The 20,456-nt window shown below is 42.0% G+C and overlaps 1 protein-coding gene across 1 annotated transcript; it reads right to left on the bottom strand.

Moving 5' to 3' along the window:
* Nucleotides 1-1,096: 1,096 nt before the first annotated feature.
* On the bottom strand, nucleotides 1,097-4,038 carry LOC128094308 (armadillo repeat-containing X-linked protein 2-like). Its single transcript, XM_052712589.1, is given in 3 exon segments — nucleotides 1,097-1,156; nucleotides 1,158-2,722; nucleotides 2,725-4,038. Coding segments are annotated over 3 exon segments (2,403 nt in total). The 5' UTR covers nucleotides 3,503-4,038.
* Nucleotides 4,039-20,456: the final 16,418 nt, after the last annotated feature.

Below are 20,456 nucleotides of genomic sequence, written 5' to 3'. Positions count from 1 at the left end.
AAACTCACCCCTTCTGATGCCAATGGGGATTGAGAGCCCAGTATGGCCAGCTTTGGCAAGCATTAATGTAAGCCTAGGTACTGTAGCCTTGTGGTTGGATTCTTCAGAAGGCAATGTATGGTAACTTTTTTTAAGTATGTCTGAGAACATGTAACCCAGACACCTTGGAGATTAAGGATAACCCTGAAGGTCACTGACCTCCATTTGTTAACAGTACCATGCCAGCTAAGCCTTCTTCATTTTCGCAATCCTCTTCAAGCTGGTGTAGTTCCTACTTTTCAGGAGTGGCTCTGTGCAACATTTATTGGCCTCCTGAAATTCATCTAGCCTCTTTTGAAGATACCTTAAAATTTGTGAGCCTGAATGTAGCCATTATGAGACCATTGGTTCTGCTCCTTGTGTGCTGTCTGTTTTTTTTTCTTTTTTTTTTCTTTATGGTTCCTAGTTGTTCTTTTGCAGAGCTGCCAGCCTAAGTTGTGCTGGGATCAAGAAAAATGGGCCTTGGTGGTTCATGTTCCTGGAGCTGTGTCCATGCCAGTGGACTGTGGCAGTTAGACACAGATGATGCTCACACGCTCCAGAAGAGACTCTGACATCGCTGTTGCTGTTGTTGCTGTTATAGCGGTGCTGGCCACTGCTGCTACTGTTTCTGGGATTGCTATTTCTTTTTTTTTTTTTGCCATTTGCAACACACATCTTTATTGATGATACACATATGAAGTCTTTGGTGACAAAATTCAAGTTAAAACAAGTAGGAGCAGAGTAGGCCATTCACGGACAGGTTCATTATCAATTCACATAGAGGACCCAGTAAAAATATTCCACCCAAGCAACACAATTCAAATCACAAATGTGTCTTCAGTACTACTGGACTACAGAACTACAGGACTACAGGACTATTTGGTATTCAGGAAATGGATCAGCTTAAAGCTGGTGACTGTCACAGACAACATCACTCTGAATGACACATTTTTCTAAACTGGCAGCTGAAAAGACCCCTTTACTATTCACACAAGGAGAAAAGCAATAACATCTCATTTTTAACCCTTCCAGATTGGAAAACTGAGAAATCACAGATCTTGAGGACACAGAGCAATCAGAATTTGTTTACCAGTTTGATAACTTTCACTTTCACCAAGAGGTCATGGTGAGGCCCATGCCAAGGCTCGTATTTTCTTAACACACACCCCAGATGTAGTACATAAGTAAAACAGGGAACCCTTGTTGAATTCTCTGTAATTGAACACTTCTGCTCTGAGGTTGTCAAAGATAATCTCAAATAGAGTAAGAGCATTAATAAGAATTTCTGATTCCACATAAGAATTATAAAGGGAACTAAATGATGATGGCACTTGGGTACCGAGAAGTTTTTTGAGCATGTCTGGATTTTCAGCAAAATTTGAAAGTATTTTCAAATTTTCAACCTTAATTTTTCCACCCCCTTGAGATAATAAGCGGAAAAAGTTTGCAATGGAATTGACAAGCAGGTGCTGGTAGTCATTAGTAATAGTCATGTTTGTTAAAAATTTTAGCCCAACTACCTGTACTGCTGAGTTCAGGTTAGAAGCCATGATATCATCCATCACTTTGTTCATGTATACCTGCAGTCGGCCCTGGTTTTCATAATTTCCACTCAGGTTATTCATGGCCATTAAGGCTTTTTCCTTAATGTGGGGGCCAGTTTTGTTGATCATGTTAGCAATAATCGGGAGGCCTCCCAACTTTCGAATTGTTTCTTGATTACATGAATAATTGGCATTGTTGCTCAGGGTGAGCAGGGCTACCTGCTGGATAAAGGGGTCATCTGATTTCTGAAGCAAGGCTAGGACTTTCCTGAGATCTCGGACACCCAGAATCTCATCAATTTCATATGGAAAGGGGCGCTTATGCATGGGAATGGTTCTCTTGCCCTTCCCTCTGTGCTGAACCTCAGGTTCAGAGTCTGAATCTGACTCTGTATCCGTCCACCCAGATTCCCCCTCCTCATATTCAGGAATCTCTGCTAGGAAAGCCTGTCCCCCATTAGCAGAAGCTGCAGCAGCTGCTGCAGCCCCATCACTGGGGCAAAAGCCCATCCCCAACTCATCCACTTCAACCTTGTTTTTCCTATTTTTGCCCTTGCCTCCATTCCGGTTCCTGTTTCCACCCTTGCCTCCACCTTTGGGCACAGCGCCAGTGGCTGATTCAGCCTTAGGTATAGCCCCAGTGTGAGCTCCAGGGCTTGCTTTTTTGCCAGTGGCTGCTGTCTTAGAGGACCCTGAAGTCCCAGGAGTCTCTGCGGCCCCAGAAAGCATTGGCAGAGAGGCTTCAGCCACCGTGGCAGGTGTTGCTATTCTAGGAGTCTCTGTGGCATTGGTAGGTGCTGCCACCCTAGGGACCTGCACGGCTTCTGTGGTTGTTGCCCTCTGGGTAGATGCTGGTGCCCTAGCAAATGCTGCCGCATTGGGAGTTGTTGCCCTCCTGGGAGCCACTGTTGTCCCAGAAGGGGCTTCTGTCCTGGGAGGCACTGCTGCCCCAGAATACTGGACTGCCCTGGGAGGCACTACTACCCCAGGAGATTGGGCTGCCCCAGGATGCACTGTTGCCCCAGGAGACTGGACTGCTCTGGGAGGCGCTGATGCCACAGAAGACTGGACTACCCTGGAAAGCACTGCTGCTGCCCCAAGAGACGGGGGTGGAAGGGGAGGCACCACTGTCCCAGGAGACTGGCTTACCCTGCTGCTGCTGCTGCCCCAGGAAAGTGGGTTGCCACAGGAATATAGACTGCCCCAGGAGGCGCTACTACTGCCCAGGAAGGTGCTGCTGGCATAAGAGATTGGACTGCCATGGTTGGTGCTGCTGGCCCAGGAGACTGGGCTACCCCATGAGGTGCTACAGCCCACAGAAGTGCTGCTGGCATAGGAGGTCCTATTGATGGGGAAGGTACTGCTGGCCCAGGAGACTGAACTGCCCCAGGAAGTATTGCTGGCCCAGGGAGTGCTGCTGCTCCAGAAGCCTGTGTGGTGCTGGCAGTTCCTGCCACTTTGGGAGCCACTACTATTTCTGGGGCCCCTGCAGCTGTGGGGACCCCTGCCACCTTGGGTGGGGATGTAACTGCACAGGCAGCTGAAGTCACGGCTACTTTAGTAGGCTCAGTCCCAGTCCCATTTGCCGCCTGGACCTTACTTTCTGCCCCATTCTGAACCTTAGGGCTGGGTGCAGCTGGCACCATTTCTTCAGCTGCAGCTTTGGCAAGAGTGGATGTTTCTTCTTGGGCCTTATTCATTGCCTCAACACTCACCAGGGCTGGGGTATTGAATCCTGGCCCAAGGTCAATTGTGAATCCAGCTCTTAGCCCAGCTCTAGCTCTGGCTCCAGTACCCACCGAAGCCCGGTTCTTGGGCTTGGCTGGTCTCTTCTTCTTCTGGTCACTTCCTCTAGTATATTTGTAGACACAGTACCAGGCACTAGCCCCGATCACTATTCCAGCAGCTACGCAGCCAGCATCCCGAGCATGGCTCATGATACACTTGGAACAATTCTCTGATCCAGGTTGTGTTACCGGCTTGCCTAAGTGGAACGTATGTACCAGTCAAAGCGAGGCTCTCAAGCTCAGGTTTGAAAGTTCTTCTGAGGCTGCAAGCTGAGCTGGACCAACTTCCCGGGATCAGGAGCAATTCCCACGGTGCTCGTTCTCACAGCTGCAGAGTCTACAGGTAAATGGATCTGCAAGAATTCAGAGGTCTTTCCCCTTCCTTTAATTCAGTCAGAGCTTCATGTGGAGGACAGGCTGAAGGGCAGAAATATAGACTGCGGGTGCAGGCTGAGAACCTGGTGGACATACCTTCATCCAGAACAAGAGCCCTAGTGTTAGCCTTTTTCTATCCAAATTCCTTTTTCAGGCCTGAAAAGACCAGGATGAAGGGCTCTGTGGGCCGCAGGTGTCTGGAAAGCAGCCTGGCAGTTAGCATGGTGGTTTAATACCAGATTCTGTCTCGATCCCCCAGCCTGTGAAGCCCATGCAGTGCCAAATCCGCCATCTCTCCCACAGAAGCTGGCACACCCATTTCCTAGCACCCTAGAAGGATGGGGGGATGGTGGGGGAGGGGAGGGAAGTCGGGGGAGGGTTGGAGCAGCAAGGTGTCTGTCCGGTTCTGAGGGAATTTTCTTCTTCTTGCCTGGCAGTGTGCAGATTAACAGCGTTGGTACCCGGAGGAAGATCAGATTGCTATTTCTTAATTGGCTACTATAGCTAGCACAATGGAGACCCTGGCAGCAAAAGTAGCTACCACAGTTAATTAATCTTTCATTCTATTGGGCATGATAAATTTAATTCAACAGTTATATACATTTCAATTGGCCTTGTAAGTTGTAAATTTATAAAACTCAAGTTCCACTTGCCTATGGGATACCACCTTATGAGGACTCCAATTTGCAGTAAGGCTCGTTAAGGAAGGGAATGGCTCAATTGCCTTTAGCCTCCTGGCTATGGGTGGGTTAGGACTTCTGTTAGTCTTTTCTGTGTCACACAGATTGCAAGCCCAGTGCCACTTTGAGATCTTTGGCAGCAGTTAACTCTGCAGCTCACGTGGTTGAGTCTGTATGATAATGAGTATTCAGAGACAGGTAATGCCTGGGGGGCAGTCATCAACCTAAGCCAGAGCACCTGTGTGGCCTGGGCAGGTGTCTCCATGATGGGTAAGGTGACCTTCTGATGTCCCACGCAACCTAAGTCAGAAGCTCCTTTTTTAGGAAAAAGAGGGGACCTGTAGGGCCCTGGCCTACCAATATCGAGTAAACTGTTGCCTGCTTGCTGACCTTGACCAGATGTCCTCCCTATGCTGATTCCCTGCTGGTTTCCTGGTTTTCTTCTTCCTGAACGCTCACCAGATGTTCTTTGTTTGTGTATCCTGCATTTGGTGTAAACAGCTTAGATGCAAGAATGTAGAACATTGGGTAGTGAACTTCTGCCCTCCGGGAATCCTCCATTGTGCTGTAAGCCTGGATTTAAGGTTTCCTCCCTCTTTCAATAAATGGCATTTGGCATTCTGCTATGGCGAATGATTCGCTGTCTCTTGTCTCTTATTTTTTAATCCACAGCCCCTCGCTCAGACATGGTGAATGGGTGGCGGTAGCACAGGTGTTACCGCAACAAGGGAGAACAAGGAAAAAGAGACTATGATAAATGAAGACCCCATGGGAATAGGAAGAAGCAAAGTGCTAGAGAGGTCCCCAAAAATCCACAAAGATACCTCCACAATAGACTACTGGCAATGGTCGAGAGAAAGCCCAAACTGACCTACTCTTCTGATCGGATGGCCAAACACCCTAACTGTCGTGGTAGAACTCTCATCCAATGACTGATGGAAGCAGATGCAGAGATCCATGGCCAGGTCCCAGGTGGAGCTCCGGGAGTCCAATTGGCAAGAAAGAGGAGGGATTGTATGATCGAGAACTATTGAGACCAAGGTTGGATAAAGCACAGGGACAAATAGCCAAACTAGTGGAAACACATGAACTATGAACCAATAGCTAAGGAACCCCCAACTGGCATAGGCCCTCTGGATAAGTGAGACAGTTGATTAACTTGAATGGTTTGGGAGGCCCCCAGGCAATGGTGCCGGGACCTGTCCTTAGTGCATGAGCTGGCTCTTTGGAACCTAGGGCCTATGCAGGGACACTTTGCTCAGCCTGGGCGAAGGGAGGAGGGGACTGGACCTGCCTGGATTGAATCTACCAGGCTGAGCTGAAACCCAGAGGAGTCCTTGCCCTGGAGGAGATGGGAATTGGGGGTGGTTTTGGGGGAAGGGTGGGTTGGGGGCCGGAGGAGGGGAGACAAGGGAATCCGTGACTGATATGTAAAGTTAAATTAAATTATAAAAGAAAAGAACTGCCAGATGGAACCTTAGCAGAGAAATAAGGGAGCTAACTGATGTTATGACTCAAATGGACTTAATATCTACAGAACATTCCACCCTAACAAAAAAGAATATACCTTCTTCTCAGAGCCCCATGGAACTTTCTCTAAAATGAACCACATACTTGGTCACAAAAAAAATCTAAACAGATTTAAAAAAAATTGGAATAACCTCCGGTATTCTATGAGACCACCATGGATTAAAGTAAGATTTCAACAACAAAAATTACAGAAAGCCTACAATCTCATGGAAACTGAACAATGCTCACCTGAATCACCAATGAGTCAAGGAAGAAATAAAGAAAGAAATTAATGATTTGCTAGAGTTCAATAAAAATGAATGTACTACATACACAAACTTATGGGACACTATGAAAGCAGTGCTAAGAGGAAAATTCATAGCACTAAATGCCTACATAAGGAAGTTGGAGAAATCTCACACTAGTGACTTAACAGCACAAATGAAAGCTCTAGAACAAGAAGAAGCAAAGTCACCCAGGGGAAATAGACGCCAGGAAATAATCAAATTGAGAGCTGAAATCAATAAAATGGAAACAAAGAGAACAATACAAAGAATCAATGAAACAAAGAGTTGGTTGTTTGAGAAAATCAACATGATAGACAAGCCCTTATCCAGACTAACCAAAAGGCAGAGAGAGAGCATCCAAATTAGCAAAATCAGAAATGAAAAGGGAGACATAACAATTAACACTGAGGAAATCCAGAGAATACTTCAAAAACCTTTACTCCACAACATTGGAAACCTAAAGGAAATGGACAATTTTCTGGATAGGTACCACATGCCAAAGTTGAATAAGACCAGATAGACCATTAACCCCTAAGGAAATAGAAACTGTCATTAAAAGTCTTCCAACCAAAAAAGCCCAGGACCAGATGGTTTAACTGCAGAATTCTACCAGATTTTCAAAGAAAAGCTAATACCAATATTCTTCAAATTGTTCCACACAACAGAAACAGAAGAAACGTTACCAAACTCTTTTTATGAGGCTACAGTTACTCTGATTCCCAAACCACACAAAGACGCAACAAAGAAAGAGAACTACAGACCAATCTCCCTCATGAACATTGATGCAAAAATAATCAATAAAATATTTTCAAAATGACTCCAAGAACACATCAAAAACATTATCCACCATTACCAAGGAGGTTTCATCCCAGTGATGCAATGATTGTTCAGCACATGAAAGTCTGTCAATGTAATACATAATATGAACAAACTGAAAAAAAAATATGGTCATCTCACTGGAGGCTGAAAAGGCCTTTGACAAAATCCAACACCCCTTCATGATAAAGGTCTTGGAGCGATCAGGAATACAGGGAACATACCTAAACATAATAAAGGCAATTTACAGCAAGACAACAGCCAACATCAAAATAAATGGAGAGAAACTCAAAGCGATTCCACTAAAATAAGGAACAAGACAAGGCTGTCTCCTCTCCCCATATTTATTCAATATAGTACTTGAAGTTCTATCTAGAGCAATAAGAGAGCAAAAGGAGATCAAGGGGGTACAAATTGGAAAGGAAGAAGTCAAGCTTTCACTATTTGCAGATGATATGATAGTACACATAAGTGACCCCTAAAATTCTACCAGGTAACTCATACAGCTGATAAACACCTTCAGCAATGTAGCAGGACACAAGATTAACTCAAAAAATCAGTAGCCCTCCTATATACAAATGAAAAATGGGCTGAGAAAGAAATCAGAGAAACATCACCCCTTACAATAGTCGCAAATGTTATAAAATACCTTAGGGTAACTTGAACTAACCTATTGAAAGACCTATACAACAAGAACATTAACTCTCTGAAGAAAGAAATTGAAGATGTCAGAAAATGGAAAGATCTCTCATGCTCATGGATAGGCAGGATTAACATAGTAAAAAATGGCAATCTTACCAAAAGAAATCTACAGATTCAACACAACCCCCATCAAAATCCCAACACAATTCTTCACAGACCTGGAGAGAACAATACTCAACTTCATTTAGAAAACAGAAAACCCAGGATAGCTAAAAAAATCCTGTATAACAAAACCACCTCTGGAGGTATCACCATCCCTGACATCAAGCTCTACTATAGAGCTATAGTAATAAAAACAGCTTTGTAATGGCATAAAAACTGACATATGGACCAATGGAATCGAATTGAAGACCTTAACATTAACCCACACACACATGAACACCTGATTTTTGACAAAGAAGCCAAAACTGTACACTGGAAAAAAGAAAGCATCTTCAACAAATGGTGCTGTCATAATTGGATGTCAACATGCAGAAGAATGCAAATAGATCCATATCTATTGCCATAAACAAAACTCAAGTCCAAGTGGACCAAAGACCTCAATATTAAACCAGTTACACTGAACCTAATAGAAGAGAAAGTAGGAAATAGTCTTCAACACATTGGCACTGGAGACCACTTCCTAAACATAACACCAGTAGCACAGACATTGAGAACAACAATCAATAAATTGGACCTCCTGAAACTGAGAAGCTTCTCTAAGGCAAAGGAAACAGTAAATAAGACAAAAATGACAGCCCACTGCCGAGAACAATTTTAAGAGCCATGCCATATTGCATGCCTGAATTAAGTTTCTGTTGTCCAGTATTGAGCCACTAACTAGAAACTTTTGACATGCCTTGACAAGTCCTGAGTTATTAGAAAATAACTTAACATTTCCTTATCTTTCTGTTACAGTGACCATTAGTAACAATGTTTTGTGGTTAGGTTGCTTGGTTGGGTTGCTTGGCAACTCAACAGTCCCCTGATCTTTTCCCAAAGAAAGTTTCCTGGTCTGCTGACTATAAAACCCACCTGAGAAAAATAAAATTTTGCAGCTTGATCAGAATACTGTCTTGCTGTCAATTCTTTGTGTCTCTTGTTCCTTTCATTCGCCATTCGCCCTTCTAGGGTCTCTGCTGAAGATCCTGCTGGCCGCGACAGCTCACAGAATGGGAAAAGATCTTCACCGACCCCACATCTGACAGAGGGCTAATCTCCAAAATATATAAATAACTCAAGAAACTAGACATCAAAATAACAAAAAATCCAATTTTAAAAATGGGCTATATAGCTAAACAGAGATTTCTCAAAGGAAGAATTTCAAATGACCAAAAGACATTTAAGGAATTGCTCAGCATCCTTAGTCATCAGGGAGATGCAAATCAAAACGACTCTGAGATACCACCTTACACCTGTCAGAATGGCTAAGATCAAAAGCACTGCAGACAGCTTATGTTGGAGAGGATGTGGAGCAAAGGGAACACTCCTCCACTGTTGGTGGGAATTCAAACTGGTACAGCCACTTTGGAAATCAGTATGGTGGTTTCTCACAAAACTGGGAATCAATCTACCTCAACACCCAGCTATACCACCCTTGGTCATATACCCAAGAAATGCTCAATCATACCACAAGGACACATGCTCAACTATGTTCATAGCAACATTATTCATAATAGCCAGAACCTGGAAACAACCTAAATGTCCCTCAACTGAAGAATGGATTAAGAAAATGTGGTACGTATACACAATGGAGTACTACTCAGCAGAGAAAAACAATGACATCATGAAATTTGCAGGCAAATGGATGGAACAGAAAATAACATACTGAGTGAGGTAACACAGACTCAGAAGGACAAACATGTTATGTACCCACTCATTAGTGAATACTGGATATAAAGCAAAGGATAATCAGGCAGCAATCCAAAACTCCAGAGAAGCTAACTAACAGGGAGACCCAAAAGGGGACTAATGGACGGCCGTGAGAAGGGGAAATAGATGAGATCTCCATGAGTAAACTGCGGATGAAGGTTGGGTAATGGAGGGTAGAGGATAAGGGATGACAACATGAGGGAATGGGATGGTTGAGCTGGAACAGGGAGGGAGGGGGAAAGTAATGAAAGAGATACCATGATAGAAGGAGATATCATGAGGATAGAGAGAAACCCAGTGTTAGGGAAGTTGCCAGGAATCCCCAAGGATGACCCCAGCCTGAGCTACTAGCAATAGTGGAGAGGGTGCCTGAACTGAACTGGTTTGCCCCAGAGATCAGACCGGTGAATAACCTAACTGTCATCACAGAGCTTTTCTTCAATGACTGATGGAAGCAGATGCAGAGATCCACAGCCAATCAATCACCAGGCAGAGCTCCAGGAGTCCAGTCAAAGAGAGAGAGGAGGGATTCTATGAGCAAGTGCATCAGGATCATGATGGGGAAACATGCAGGGACAACCAAACCAAGCTAGAGGGAACTCATGAAAGTTGGATCAATGGCTGTGGAGCCTACATGGGACTGGACTATGCTCTCTCTGCATGGTGAGGTAGTTGTGTAGCTTGATCTGCTTGGGAGGGGGTTTCCTGGCAGAAGGATCAGAATCCATCTCTGGTGCATGAGAGGGCTTTTTGGAGCCCACTACCTATGATGGGACACCTCATGCAGCATTGAGGCAGGGGGAAGGGCTTGGACTAGCCTCTACTGGATGTGCCTCTCCATTGGAGGCCTTGCCTTCCTTAGGGTGGGATTGGGGGGTAGGTTGGGAGGGAAAGGCTGGGGAGGGAGAGGAGGGACGAGTGGGATCTTTGATTAGTGTGTAAAATGAATAAAAAAACTTTCTTAATAAAAAAAGGAAAAAAAATAAGGCAAGTGACGCCAATTCTTTTCACCCTTTGAAGAAAGAGAAACATACTTAGAATACAAAATTGACTCTCTTGACCCTTCCTTTGAAATCTTGAAAAAGAAAAAAAAGAATACAGAACTGGTTTACCTCCTAAGGCACACAATTTTTTAATTTTTTAAAAGGACATAAAAATATTTTTAAAAATTTTAAATGTGAAAAATTAATTTGCTTTTAAATTCTAGAAGAGTTTTATATAAAGAGCTAAAGTTGATTTTGTGATGAGTATTGACCTTCATGGTTTATTCAGATTTAGTATGTATGTTGGATAATTTTATGTCAACTTGACACAGGCTAGAGTTATGTGAGCGAAGGGGACACCAGTTGAGAAAATGCCTCCATAAGATCTGGCTGTACATCTGCAGCAAATGATGCTGGCATAACTGGATGTTCACATATAGAAGAATGCAAATAGATCTCTATCTATCTCCCTGCACAAAACTCAAGTCCAGGTGGACCAAAGACCTCAACATAAATCCAGTTACAATGAAAGAGAAAGTGGGAAGTAACCTTGAATGCATTGGCACAGGAGACAGCTCTCTGAATATAACACCAGTAGCACAGATACTGAGATCAACAATTAGTAAATAAAATATCCTGAAACTGAAAAGCTTCTGTAAGGGAAAGGACATGGTCAATAAGACAAAACAGCAGCCTACAGAATGGGAAAAGATCTTCACCAACCCCACATCTGACAGAGGGCTTATCTCCAAAGCATATAAAGAAGTCAAGAAACTAGACATCAGAATAACAAATAATCCAATTTAAAAATGGGGTACAAATCTAAACAGAGAATTTTCAACAGAGGAGTCTGAAATGGATGAGAAACACTTAAGGAAATGTTCAACATCCTTAGCCGTTAGGGAAATGCGAATCAAAACGACTCTGAGATACCATCTTACACCTGTCAGAATGGTTAAGATCAAAAACACTGATGACCGCCCATGTTGGAGAGGAATTGGTGTAAGGGAAGCACTCCCCCACTGCTGGTAGGAATGCAAACTTAACAAATAACTTAACAAAGTTAAGTTATTTGTTTGTTAAGATATTTATGGTCATATAGAGTATAACTAATTCTAGAAGAAAGGCTTCAATTAGCTGCCTATACATGTCTTTGTGTTCGAGTCTCTATCAGTTTTCTACAGGAAATCACGGACAGGCCTAACATCAAATTTGAAGTCTCCAGGAAAAAGATGGGGCCCCACAGCAACCATTTCACATGGACAATAATAATACCACTAAGCTGACAAACATCATCTACAGATCAGCTTTGGACTACAAAATGCTCAGACCAATTGAGATGGCTAGCTGAGATGATCCAGTTTCACAGAGTACTTGAACAAGGACTTGAGATAAGCCCTGAACTTTGGCATTGTGCAGACTGGACAACAAAGGACATAGCTACCTTTCTTAGAATTTGACAATTACATTTGTCAAATTTGGGTAGACCCAAAATTTTTCTTTTCAAAATAAAGATGCCTTCGCCCATATCCAGCAGAGAGCAATTTTAAGAACATGACGCCCACATTCCCAAAGAGGTGGTGTGGGGTGGGTGGTTTTTGTTCTTTTAATGGGTTTTGGGTCTGGGATAATTTTCATTGTTTAGGATGGTTCGTTACAAGTTGTTGTTAAGGGTTAGAAAAGGGCTAAGCAAATGAGATTAGATTTAAGGTTCTTGTTTTAAAAATTATATATGTGTGTGTTTGTGTGTGTGTATGTGTGTGTATAAATGATAGAATAGAGGGTAGATTATTGAATCTACTCTGAAAAGTAAAGAGAAGATATAGATACGTATAGATAAAAAGATAGATTATTGAATCTACTTTTAAAAGACAATTACTAGTTTTAAATACTTTACATTGAATTGGATTTTTGTATATTGTATATAAATTATATACATTGAGATTGACATTGTTAGAAAATGCCATACATATTGACCCGTCCCGCGGGCCAGGTTATTCGAGGGTCTCGAGGAGGGTCCACCTGTAAACCAAAGCGAGGAGAGGGAAAGGAGACCAGGCGCATAGAGAAGACAGAGTCAGTCTGAGTCACGTCAAGGTCTCGTTTATTGACTGGGTATTGAGGTTTATAAGCAGGGCTTCAGGCAGGGAGGGGGAGCAGGGGAAGCAGAGAGAGAATGAAAAATTCCTGAGGAAGGGTGAGGTCGCTTTGGTCCCAGGCCCCTGCAGCTAACTGATTAGCACGTACTACAGGAAGTTGTACAGCCCGAGGTTAGGCCAGGAACTTCCTGCTTTCGTAAGGTTTGATAAGGCAAGGAAGGTCACACAAAGTTCAAGACACAGCTGTCCGGGGTCGGCCCCCAACAACATATATTTCTAATCTTGTTCAAGATATATTATACTTATATAGTTCATTTAATAATGTGATGCAATTTTCTAATCCTTGAATGTTATTATTACCAACTATTAGGATATAAAGAAATGAAAGTTAGTAGTTAGACATTACACTCGAACTGGTAGTCATATTAGGTATATTTTCAAGATCGAGCAGATATATTTTAGATAGACAAGTCATCTTCAAACTCTTCAGAGATCTACAGAATATGGCATTTAAAATACTTTAATAACTTTGAAATTTTTTCCCTTTTTTATGACTATGAGATATGTCTGCTCCTGGCAGCACCAATCTACTTCAGAGAATATATGGGCATTGAAGAAACTGCATATGGAATTAACTTTCCTTGTGGCAAAAGTTAGCCACTGGACAACAAAGTATTCTTGAATGGACTGCTGACAAGCAGGACAAAATGGACAGGACACGAAAAAGGACTACCGATTCTTGCCAAGACAAGTGTGGTTGTGGCTTTAGCAACAGACATCCTCTGAGGCCAGGAGAAAATGACATCATCCTGAAGTGACCTTTACAATCCAGAAAAGGTACAATGCCCTTTTCTTTGAAGGCAGATCAATAGGCAGTGGACCGATGGCTTCTGCTGTGCAGTGGAACAGCAGCTGAAACAGTTATTCTTGAAAGAGTAACTAAGCTGATGGAGTCTAATTTCTCAATGGTAGACTGGCATTTAATAAATGAGATAAAGCCACCCACAAGCCAAGAAGAATGGGCAGCTGAATTTAAAAAACATGAACAATTTTCCAGAATTTTTTCCAGCAGTTTTCCCTGCTGGCCAGCAACTGGAGCAAAGTTGGGAGGGGGTTCCCTGGGACTGGATGTGTCCCAGGGCTTGGGTCCCAGAGGCAAGACTCTCTGGGTGGGATAGGAATCACTCACTTCTTGGTCCAATGAGAGCTGGCAGATTTCTTGTCTCAGGAAGTTACCGGGGTTTCAGGCAAATGGGTATTGGGGTAGGGCATAGGTCTTATAGATTGCAGGGTCCGGTGGAGTGGTTTTGGTGGGGGAGCCTGGCCATGGGGTGTTTCCTCTGCTGGCCAGTAACTTGGGCAGATTTGGGTAGGAGTTCCCAGGGACTGGCCATGTCCCAGGGCCTCTTTTTCTTAGTTTTTTAAGACAGGGTTTCTTTGTTACCATATCTGTCCTGGAGCTCTCTCCATAGGCCAGGCACTTCTCCCTTCCCCATGCCACCACAAGACATTTGAGTAATGGTGACAGCTCTCCCAGGGTCACTGTTTTGGGGCAGGACTCCCATACCTGTGATAACAGTGTTTCTTTGGTTTTTCAAGACAAGGTTTCTCTTAGCTCTATAGACCAAGCAGTCCTTGAACTCACACAGATCTACCTACCTCTGCCTCTTTAGTGCTGTGATCAAAGTTGTGTGTCACCACTGCCCGACTCTTCTATTTTATATTATTTAAAAACTCAAATTTGGGTAAGGATGACCTTACTGCTGTAGAAGGATTTTGAGTCACTCTGAAACAATTCAGGGTCATGTTCTTTGGAGAAGTGTTCTGTCATAAACAGCTAAGAAAATCTCCTCTTTGTATTTTTTCAGAAGAAATTTGAAGAAATTTGTAATCCCCAACACGGTAAATTTTTCTGTACTACATTAAACTTTTTTTAAAGTATCTGTATCAGAAGCAGCCAATAAAATATCCTCCATATAATGATAAATAATAGACTAAAGAAACTGTTTACGAGTCGTTTCCAGTGGTTGATTTACAAAATATTGACACAAAGTTGGGCTACTGGCAGTGGCTCCTGTTGTAAATTTAGACAGCTAATTCCTGTCTTACTTTGCCTTTGTGGAACCTGCATAGCCTGTGACCTATCCTTTTAATTTTTTTCAATGCTCTTTCCAATTAAACATCAATTTAAACATCACAATTCAAACATCAAATACGAGCTGTTTCTGAAATTGTAGGAATATTAATTTGAGCTCACCATTGTTGTAACAAATCTCTCCCCCATAAATTCATGGCTGTATCAGCTACATAAGGCTTTAGCATTCCTATCTGTTCTTTAGACTCTATACATTTAATCCATTCTACATCTTGTTTTACTTGAGATAAGGTTCCAATGCCAACAAACTGAGTGGAGACTTCTTGTAGAGGCCAGTTGGGATCTTAGAATTCTTGTGAAATTACAGATATATCCACCATCAGAATACAATAATCCTTCAATCTCAATCCCATTTAATTTTACTTTTATTTAGGCCATTCATCATTGATAACTGTTTGCCAAAACACCTTCTTTCCTGTACTTCCAAAGCCTCCACTTCTACATATAGGTACCACATTTTGCCTATAAGATATGCAAGCAATAATAACTTAGTAATTCTATCACCAATTTCTATTTCCATGGTCCTTTTTACATATTCCATCTATAAAAGCATTAAATACAATCTCTATAGGATTTTAAGAGGTAACTTTAGGCAATACTCTGGAGTATTTTTATAAAATCTTTAAAAAAGGATCCTTTTTTTATAGATCCCAAGTAACATATTAATGCAAATTGCCAATTATTGACAATGTTGACTAAACAATTTACCTGTATTTTACTGAATGAAAAAATAATTTTGTAATCTCTTCATCAGTAACAGATTATTTTTTATGAGTTTTTATCATAGCAATCACATTATTATTATTATTATTATTATTATTATTATTATTTGTTTTTTTCGAGACAGGGTTTCTCTGTGTAGTTTTGGTGCCTGTCTTGGATCTTGCTCTGTAGACCAAGCTGGCCTCTAACTCACAGAGATCTGCCTGGCTCTGCCTCCTGAGTCCTGGGATTTAAGGCCTGTGCCTCCTCTACCCAGCTGCAATCACATTATTTAATAAGCTAGCAACCCAATTTTTTTAGTTGTTACATTTCTATAGAATTTAACCAAGAATTTCTAGAAAGCAACTTAAAGAGCAGAGCCACATTCTCATTAATGAACCACAGACAAGAGCATACCAATATATAGTTTAAAATTATGAATCCCGTTCCTTTATTTTATCTACCATGAGAATCAAACATTCATCCAAGCATTTATAGACAATCAAAAAAAGAGAACATCCTCTATACACTGAATGATTAATATCTCTGGAAATTTAAACAGCATTGACTTAGCATTCGAAGTCCTGACCGCAACTGTTCTTTACCAGAAGTTGGGCCCATTTAAACTTCCTCTTTCTCACATAAGAGACTACTAATAATGAGCTATTTCCACCACTGGGGAAAAACAGAAAACATTTCCTGTGAAGGGATCTTTAATATCGAGTTATTCCTGCTTTGAGGGAAAAATAAAAAATATTCACACCAATGTTAAGCAAACAGACAACAAAATTCTAAGCTCTGGGCTTGCTTGCTTGTTCAGCCAGCAGCAGTGAGGCCCACCTGTTGATTCTTTGTAATTCAGATGCGGACATTCTGTGCTGGCAGGTACAAAGAACTCAGAGGTTTAGCAATCCTGACATTTTTATATTGGAAAGAATCTTTTCTTCCTCTATCACTACTGGGTGTTGTGCCCAGACCTCGACCCCCAGAGAGACCACTGAAGATGAGCGTGCCAGAACACAAGAGCAAGGCTTTATTCGGGAACAAAGACCCGAATAAAGGCAGGGACCTCATCAAGCCCATCCAACATAGTGCAGGCTGGTGGAGGTGCTCAGCCTGAATGGAGCACAGCTTTTAAAGGCAAAAACCACAATATTACAATGGCAGGGGGTTTCCATACAGGTCCATTTCTGAACGGCTGGTTTTTAGGAACCTTTCAGAAACCTTATCTTAACATTACTGCTCGTGGGTTGGATGTGTGTCGCCATTTCTCATTGGCTGCCCATGGTTTGGAACATTCTGTGGTTAAAAAATCACCATAGAGATCAGGGTTGGGACATTCTGTGGTCACAGTCACCATCACATGGTTAACTTGTGATTCTGTACTTGGTACTTTCAACTTTGTACTGGAACTTGGGTCAACTGTGGGAACTCAAACCTAAACCTATAGTGGAGATTCTTACAAACTGGAGGCCTTGTTTTAAAAATGGAGGAGCTTTGGTCTCCCACTGGGAAGAGGCTATTTTCTTTCCTTTATTTTTCTTTCATAGGGCCTTACAACCTTTAGGCCCAGTTTTAATATTTCCCCCCTTTTTACTGGGAAGATCCTTTTTTCTTGATTAGAAATTTTTCCCTTTTCTAAAATCGGGAAATTTCCTTTTTTCCCCTCTTCTCTATTGAGAAGATTCCCTTTTTAAAGTTTTCTTTCTTTCCCTTTTATTTATTGAGAAAGATCTTTTTCCTTTATTTATTTCCTGTCTTAGGAGCCATTGTATTTCTATCTTTAAAAATTGTGCAGTTACCGCTTTTTATTTTGACAAGCATTTATCAACTATACATTTTGTTGCTCCTGAGATGGGGAGTTTAAAATCCCCATGACCCTGCCAATCCTGGCATTCTCTTACCCTGAGGTTACTTCCTCCAGTTATTAAGATGACTGGCTCCTCTATCCTTCTTCAGCAGATCCTTTGTCCTTCTTCAAGCCACGTGTTGGGTGCCAATTGTCATGTGTGTCTTGGCACTGGTGTGTGGGTTCATGCAGTCCATTGAATGAAGACTCAGAGGCATCTTATGAATGAATATAGCCTTTCATGGCTGCAGGGGTTCCCTGCCTTGAAGGAATGGAGCCCTTTCCCTTCACCTAGGCCAATTTTATTTCTCTCCATTACAGTTTAGCCAGTTAATTTCCATATGCTCAAAACAACCTGAAAGGAGCTCCCAACAAGACAATACCAAGTGCAAATTCCTCCATTTGTCAGGTACCAGGTTTTGCCAGGTTTCCTGAATCAAGTTTTGCATAGGCATTTGTATCCTTGGGAAACTCCTAGACAAGATTCAGATAGAGGGCAACAAGGGCAACAAAAGGTGTCTGCTAAACAAAAGATGGATTCGAGCTAGGTGCTACTCTCTAGAGCCAGGCCAGGTACAGCTCAGCAGGAATGCTGCCACAGGTCTTGCCTTCTAAAGTGCTCCATTTGCAAAACATTCATGCATCTTTCCCAGGAGTGACAGCATGGCTTCCACAACCAGAAGTTACAGAGAATTACTGAGTGCAGGTAACTGCACAGATACACTCATAACTTTAAAGCTTTCCATTATTATACACAGCATGTAGGCTCCTGCATCTTTCTGAGCGACGTTCTGGAAGAACAAGGATCCATTGGGGTACATCATCTCTCTGTCGCTGTATGCAGGCCGTTTCACTTGTACTACTGGATATTAGAAATTGTGCAATTTGATTGCACAACCGCTTTTCCCTTGTACCAGGAAAAGAATTGGACTGTGCTGGCACATTGTGGACACATAGAAGAACATACTTCCCTTCAGCAACTTGATGCAGAACAGCTTCAACAGTGACTTTTGCAGTGATGGAAGAGACTAAGAGGGAAGAGAAAAAAAATCTATCAATATTAGGACCTTTGCATTTGGTAGAAATTTGAAACGTGAGTGTGTTTAACTCTCAGCCTTGGTGTTTGTGTGCCCTGTTGGGGGAAGGTCAGCAGCATCACCTCCATTCATCAGTACCCTGAATCTTTCCACTGTATGAAACTGTCTTCTCAGGTGTCTACACAGCTCACCCCTCACTGCCCTCAGGTCCCTGCTCACACTCAGAATCTTTGGTGAATGTAGGCATGTCTTGTCTAATCTCCTCCTCTAAAGACTCTGTGCCTTCATTTCCTGACCTTTCCCTGATCTGTTTCTTCTGAAGTGCTTCTCAACCCCCTGAGCCCACCATATAGTGTACATGGAACTCCACAGATGCACTGATAACTTTAAAGTTTTCCATTATCATGTATAGCATGTAGGCTCCTGCATCTTTCTGAGTGACATTCTGGAAGAGCAAGGATCCATTGGGGTACATCACCTCTCTGCCCCTATAGGCAAGCACTGTGTCATTTGAATTAATGCACATTAGAAATACTACAATTTTGTTCCTCTCAACCACAATTTCTCCCTTGAACCAGAAAATGAATTGGATTGTCGCTGACATATTCTGGACATGTTAGTGTTACCCCAAGGTATTTTATATCAATTGCGGCTATTGTAAAGGGTGATATATCTCTGCTTTCCTTCTCAGCCTGTTTGTCAATTGTATATAGGAGGACTACTGATTTTTTTGAGTTGATCTTGTATCCTGCTATGTTGCTGAAGGTGTTTATAAGCTGTATGAGTTCCTTGGTCGACTTTTTTGGGTCACACATGTATACTATCATGTCATCTCCAAATAGCAAAAGCTTGACTTCTTCTTTTCCAATTGGTATCCCATTAATCTCCTTATGTTGTCTTATTGCTCTGGCTAGAACTTCAAGTACTATATTGAATGAGTATGGGGAGAGTGGACAGCCTTGCCTTGTTCCTAATTTTAGTGGAATCGCTTTGAGTTTCTCTCCATTTAATTTGATGTTGGCTGTTGGCTTGCTGTAAATAGCGTTTATTATGTTTAGGTAGGTTCCCTGTATTCCTGATCTCTCCAGGACCTTTGTCATGAAGGTGTGTTGGATTTTGTCAAAGGCCTTTTCAGCATCTAGTAAGATGATCATGTGGTTTTTTTCTTTAAGTTTGTTTATATGGTGTATTACATTGACAGACTTTTGTATGTTGAACCACCCTTGCATCCCTGAGATGAAGCCTACTTGATCATGGTGGATAATTGTTTTGATGTGTTCTTGGAGTCTGTTTGCCAGTATTTTATTGAGTATTTTGCATCAATGTTCATGAGGGAGATGAGATCGGTCTGTAGTTCTCTTTCTTTGTTGCATCTTTGTTTGGCTGGGAATCAGGGTAATTGTAGCCTCATAGAAGGAGTTTGGTAATGTTCCTTCTGTTTCTATTGTGTGAAACAATTAAAAGAGTATCGGTATTAACTCTTCTTTGAAGATCTGGTAGAATTCTATGCTGAAACCATCTGGTCCCGGGCTTTTTTTGGTTGGGAGATGTTTAATGACTGATTCTATTTCCTTAGAGGTTATTGGGCTATTCAAATAGTTTATCTGGTCTTGATTTAACTTAGGTATGTGGTACCTATCTAGAAAATTATCCATTTCTTTTAGATTTTCCAGTTTTGTGGAGTAGCGGCTTTTGAAGTATGACCTGATAATTCTCTGGATTTCCTCAGTGTTAGTTGTTATGTCTCCCTTTTCATTTCTGATTTTGTTAAGTTGGATGCTCTCTCTCTGTCTTTTGGTTTGTTTGGATAAGGACTTGTCTATCTTGTTGATTTTCTCAAAGAACCAACTCTTTGTTTCATTAATTTTTTGTATTGTTCTCTTTGCTTCCATTTTATTGATTTCAGCTCTTAATTTGATTATTTCCTGGCATCTTTTCCTCCTGGGTGACTTTGCTTCTTCTTGTTCTAGAGCTTTCAGGTGTACTGTTAAGTCACTACTGTGAGATTATTCCAACTTCTTTATGTGGGCATTTAGTGGTATGAATTTCCTTCTTAGCA

Source organism: Peromyscus californicus, unplaced genomic scaffold, assembly GCF_007827085.1.
Source record: "Peromyscus californicus insignis strain IS unplaced genomic scaffold, ASM782708v3 Scaffold_4__1_contigs__length_199733344, whole genome shotgun sequence".
Lineage (NCBI taxonomy): Eukaryota > Metazoa > Chordata > Mammalia > Rodentia > Cricetidae > Peromyscus > Peromyscus californicus.
The sequence above is the reverse complement of the archived record's forward strand: the minus strand, read 5'-3'. Positions and strand labels throughout refer to the sequence as shown.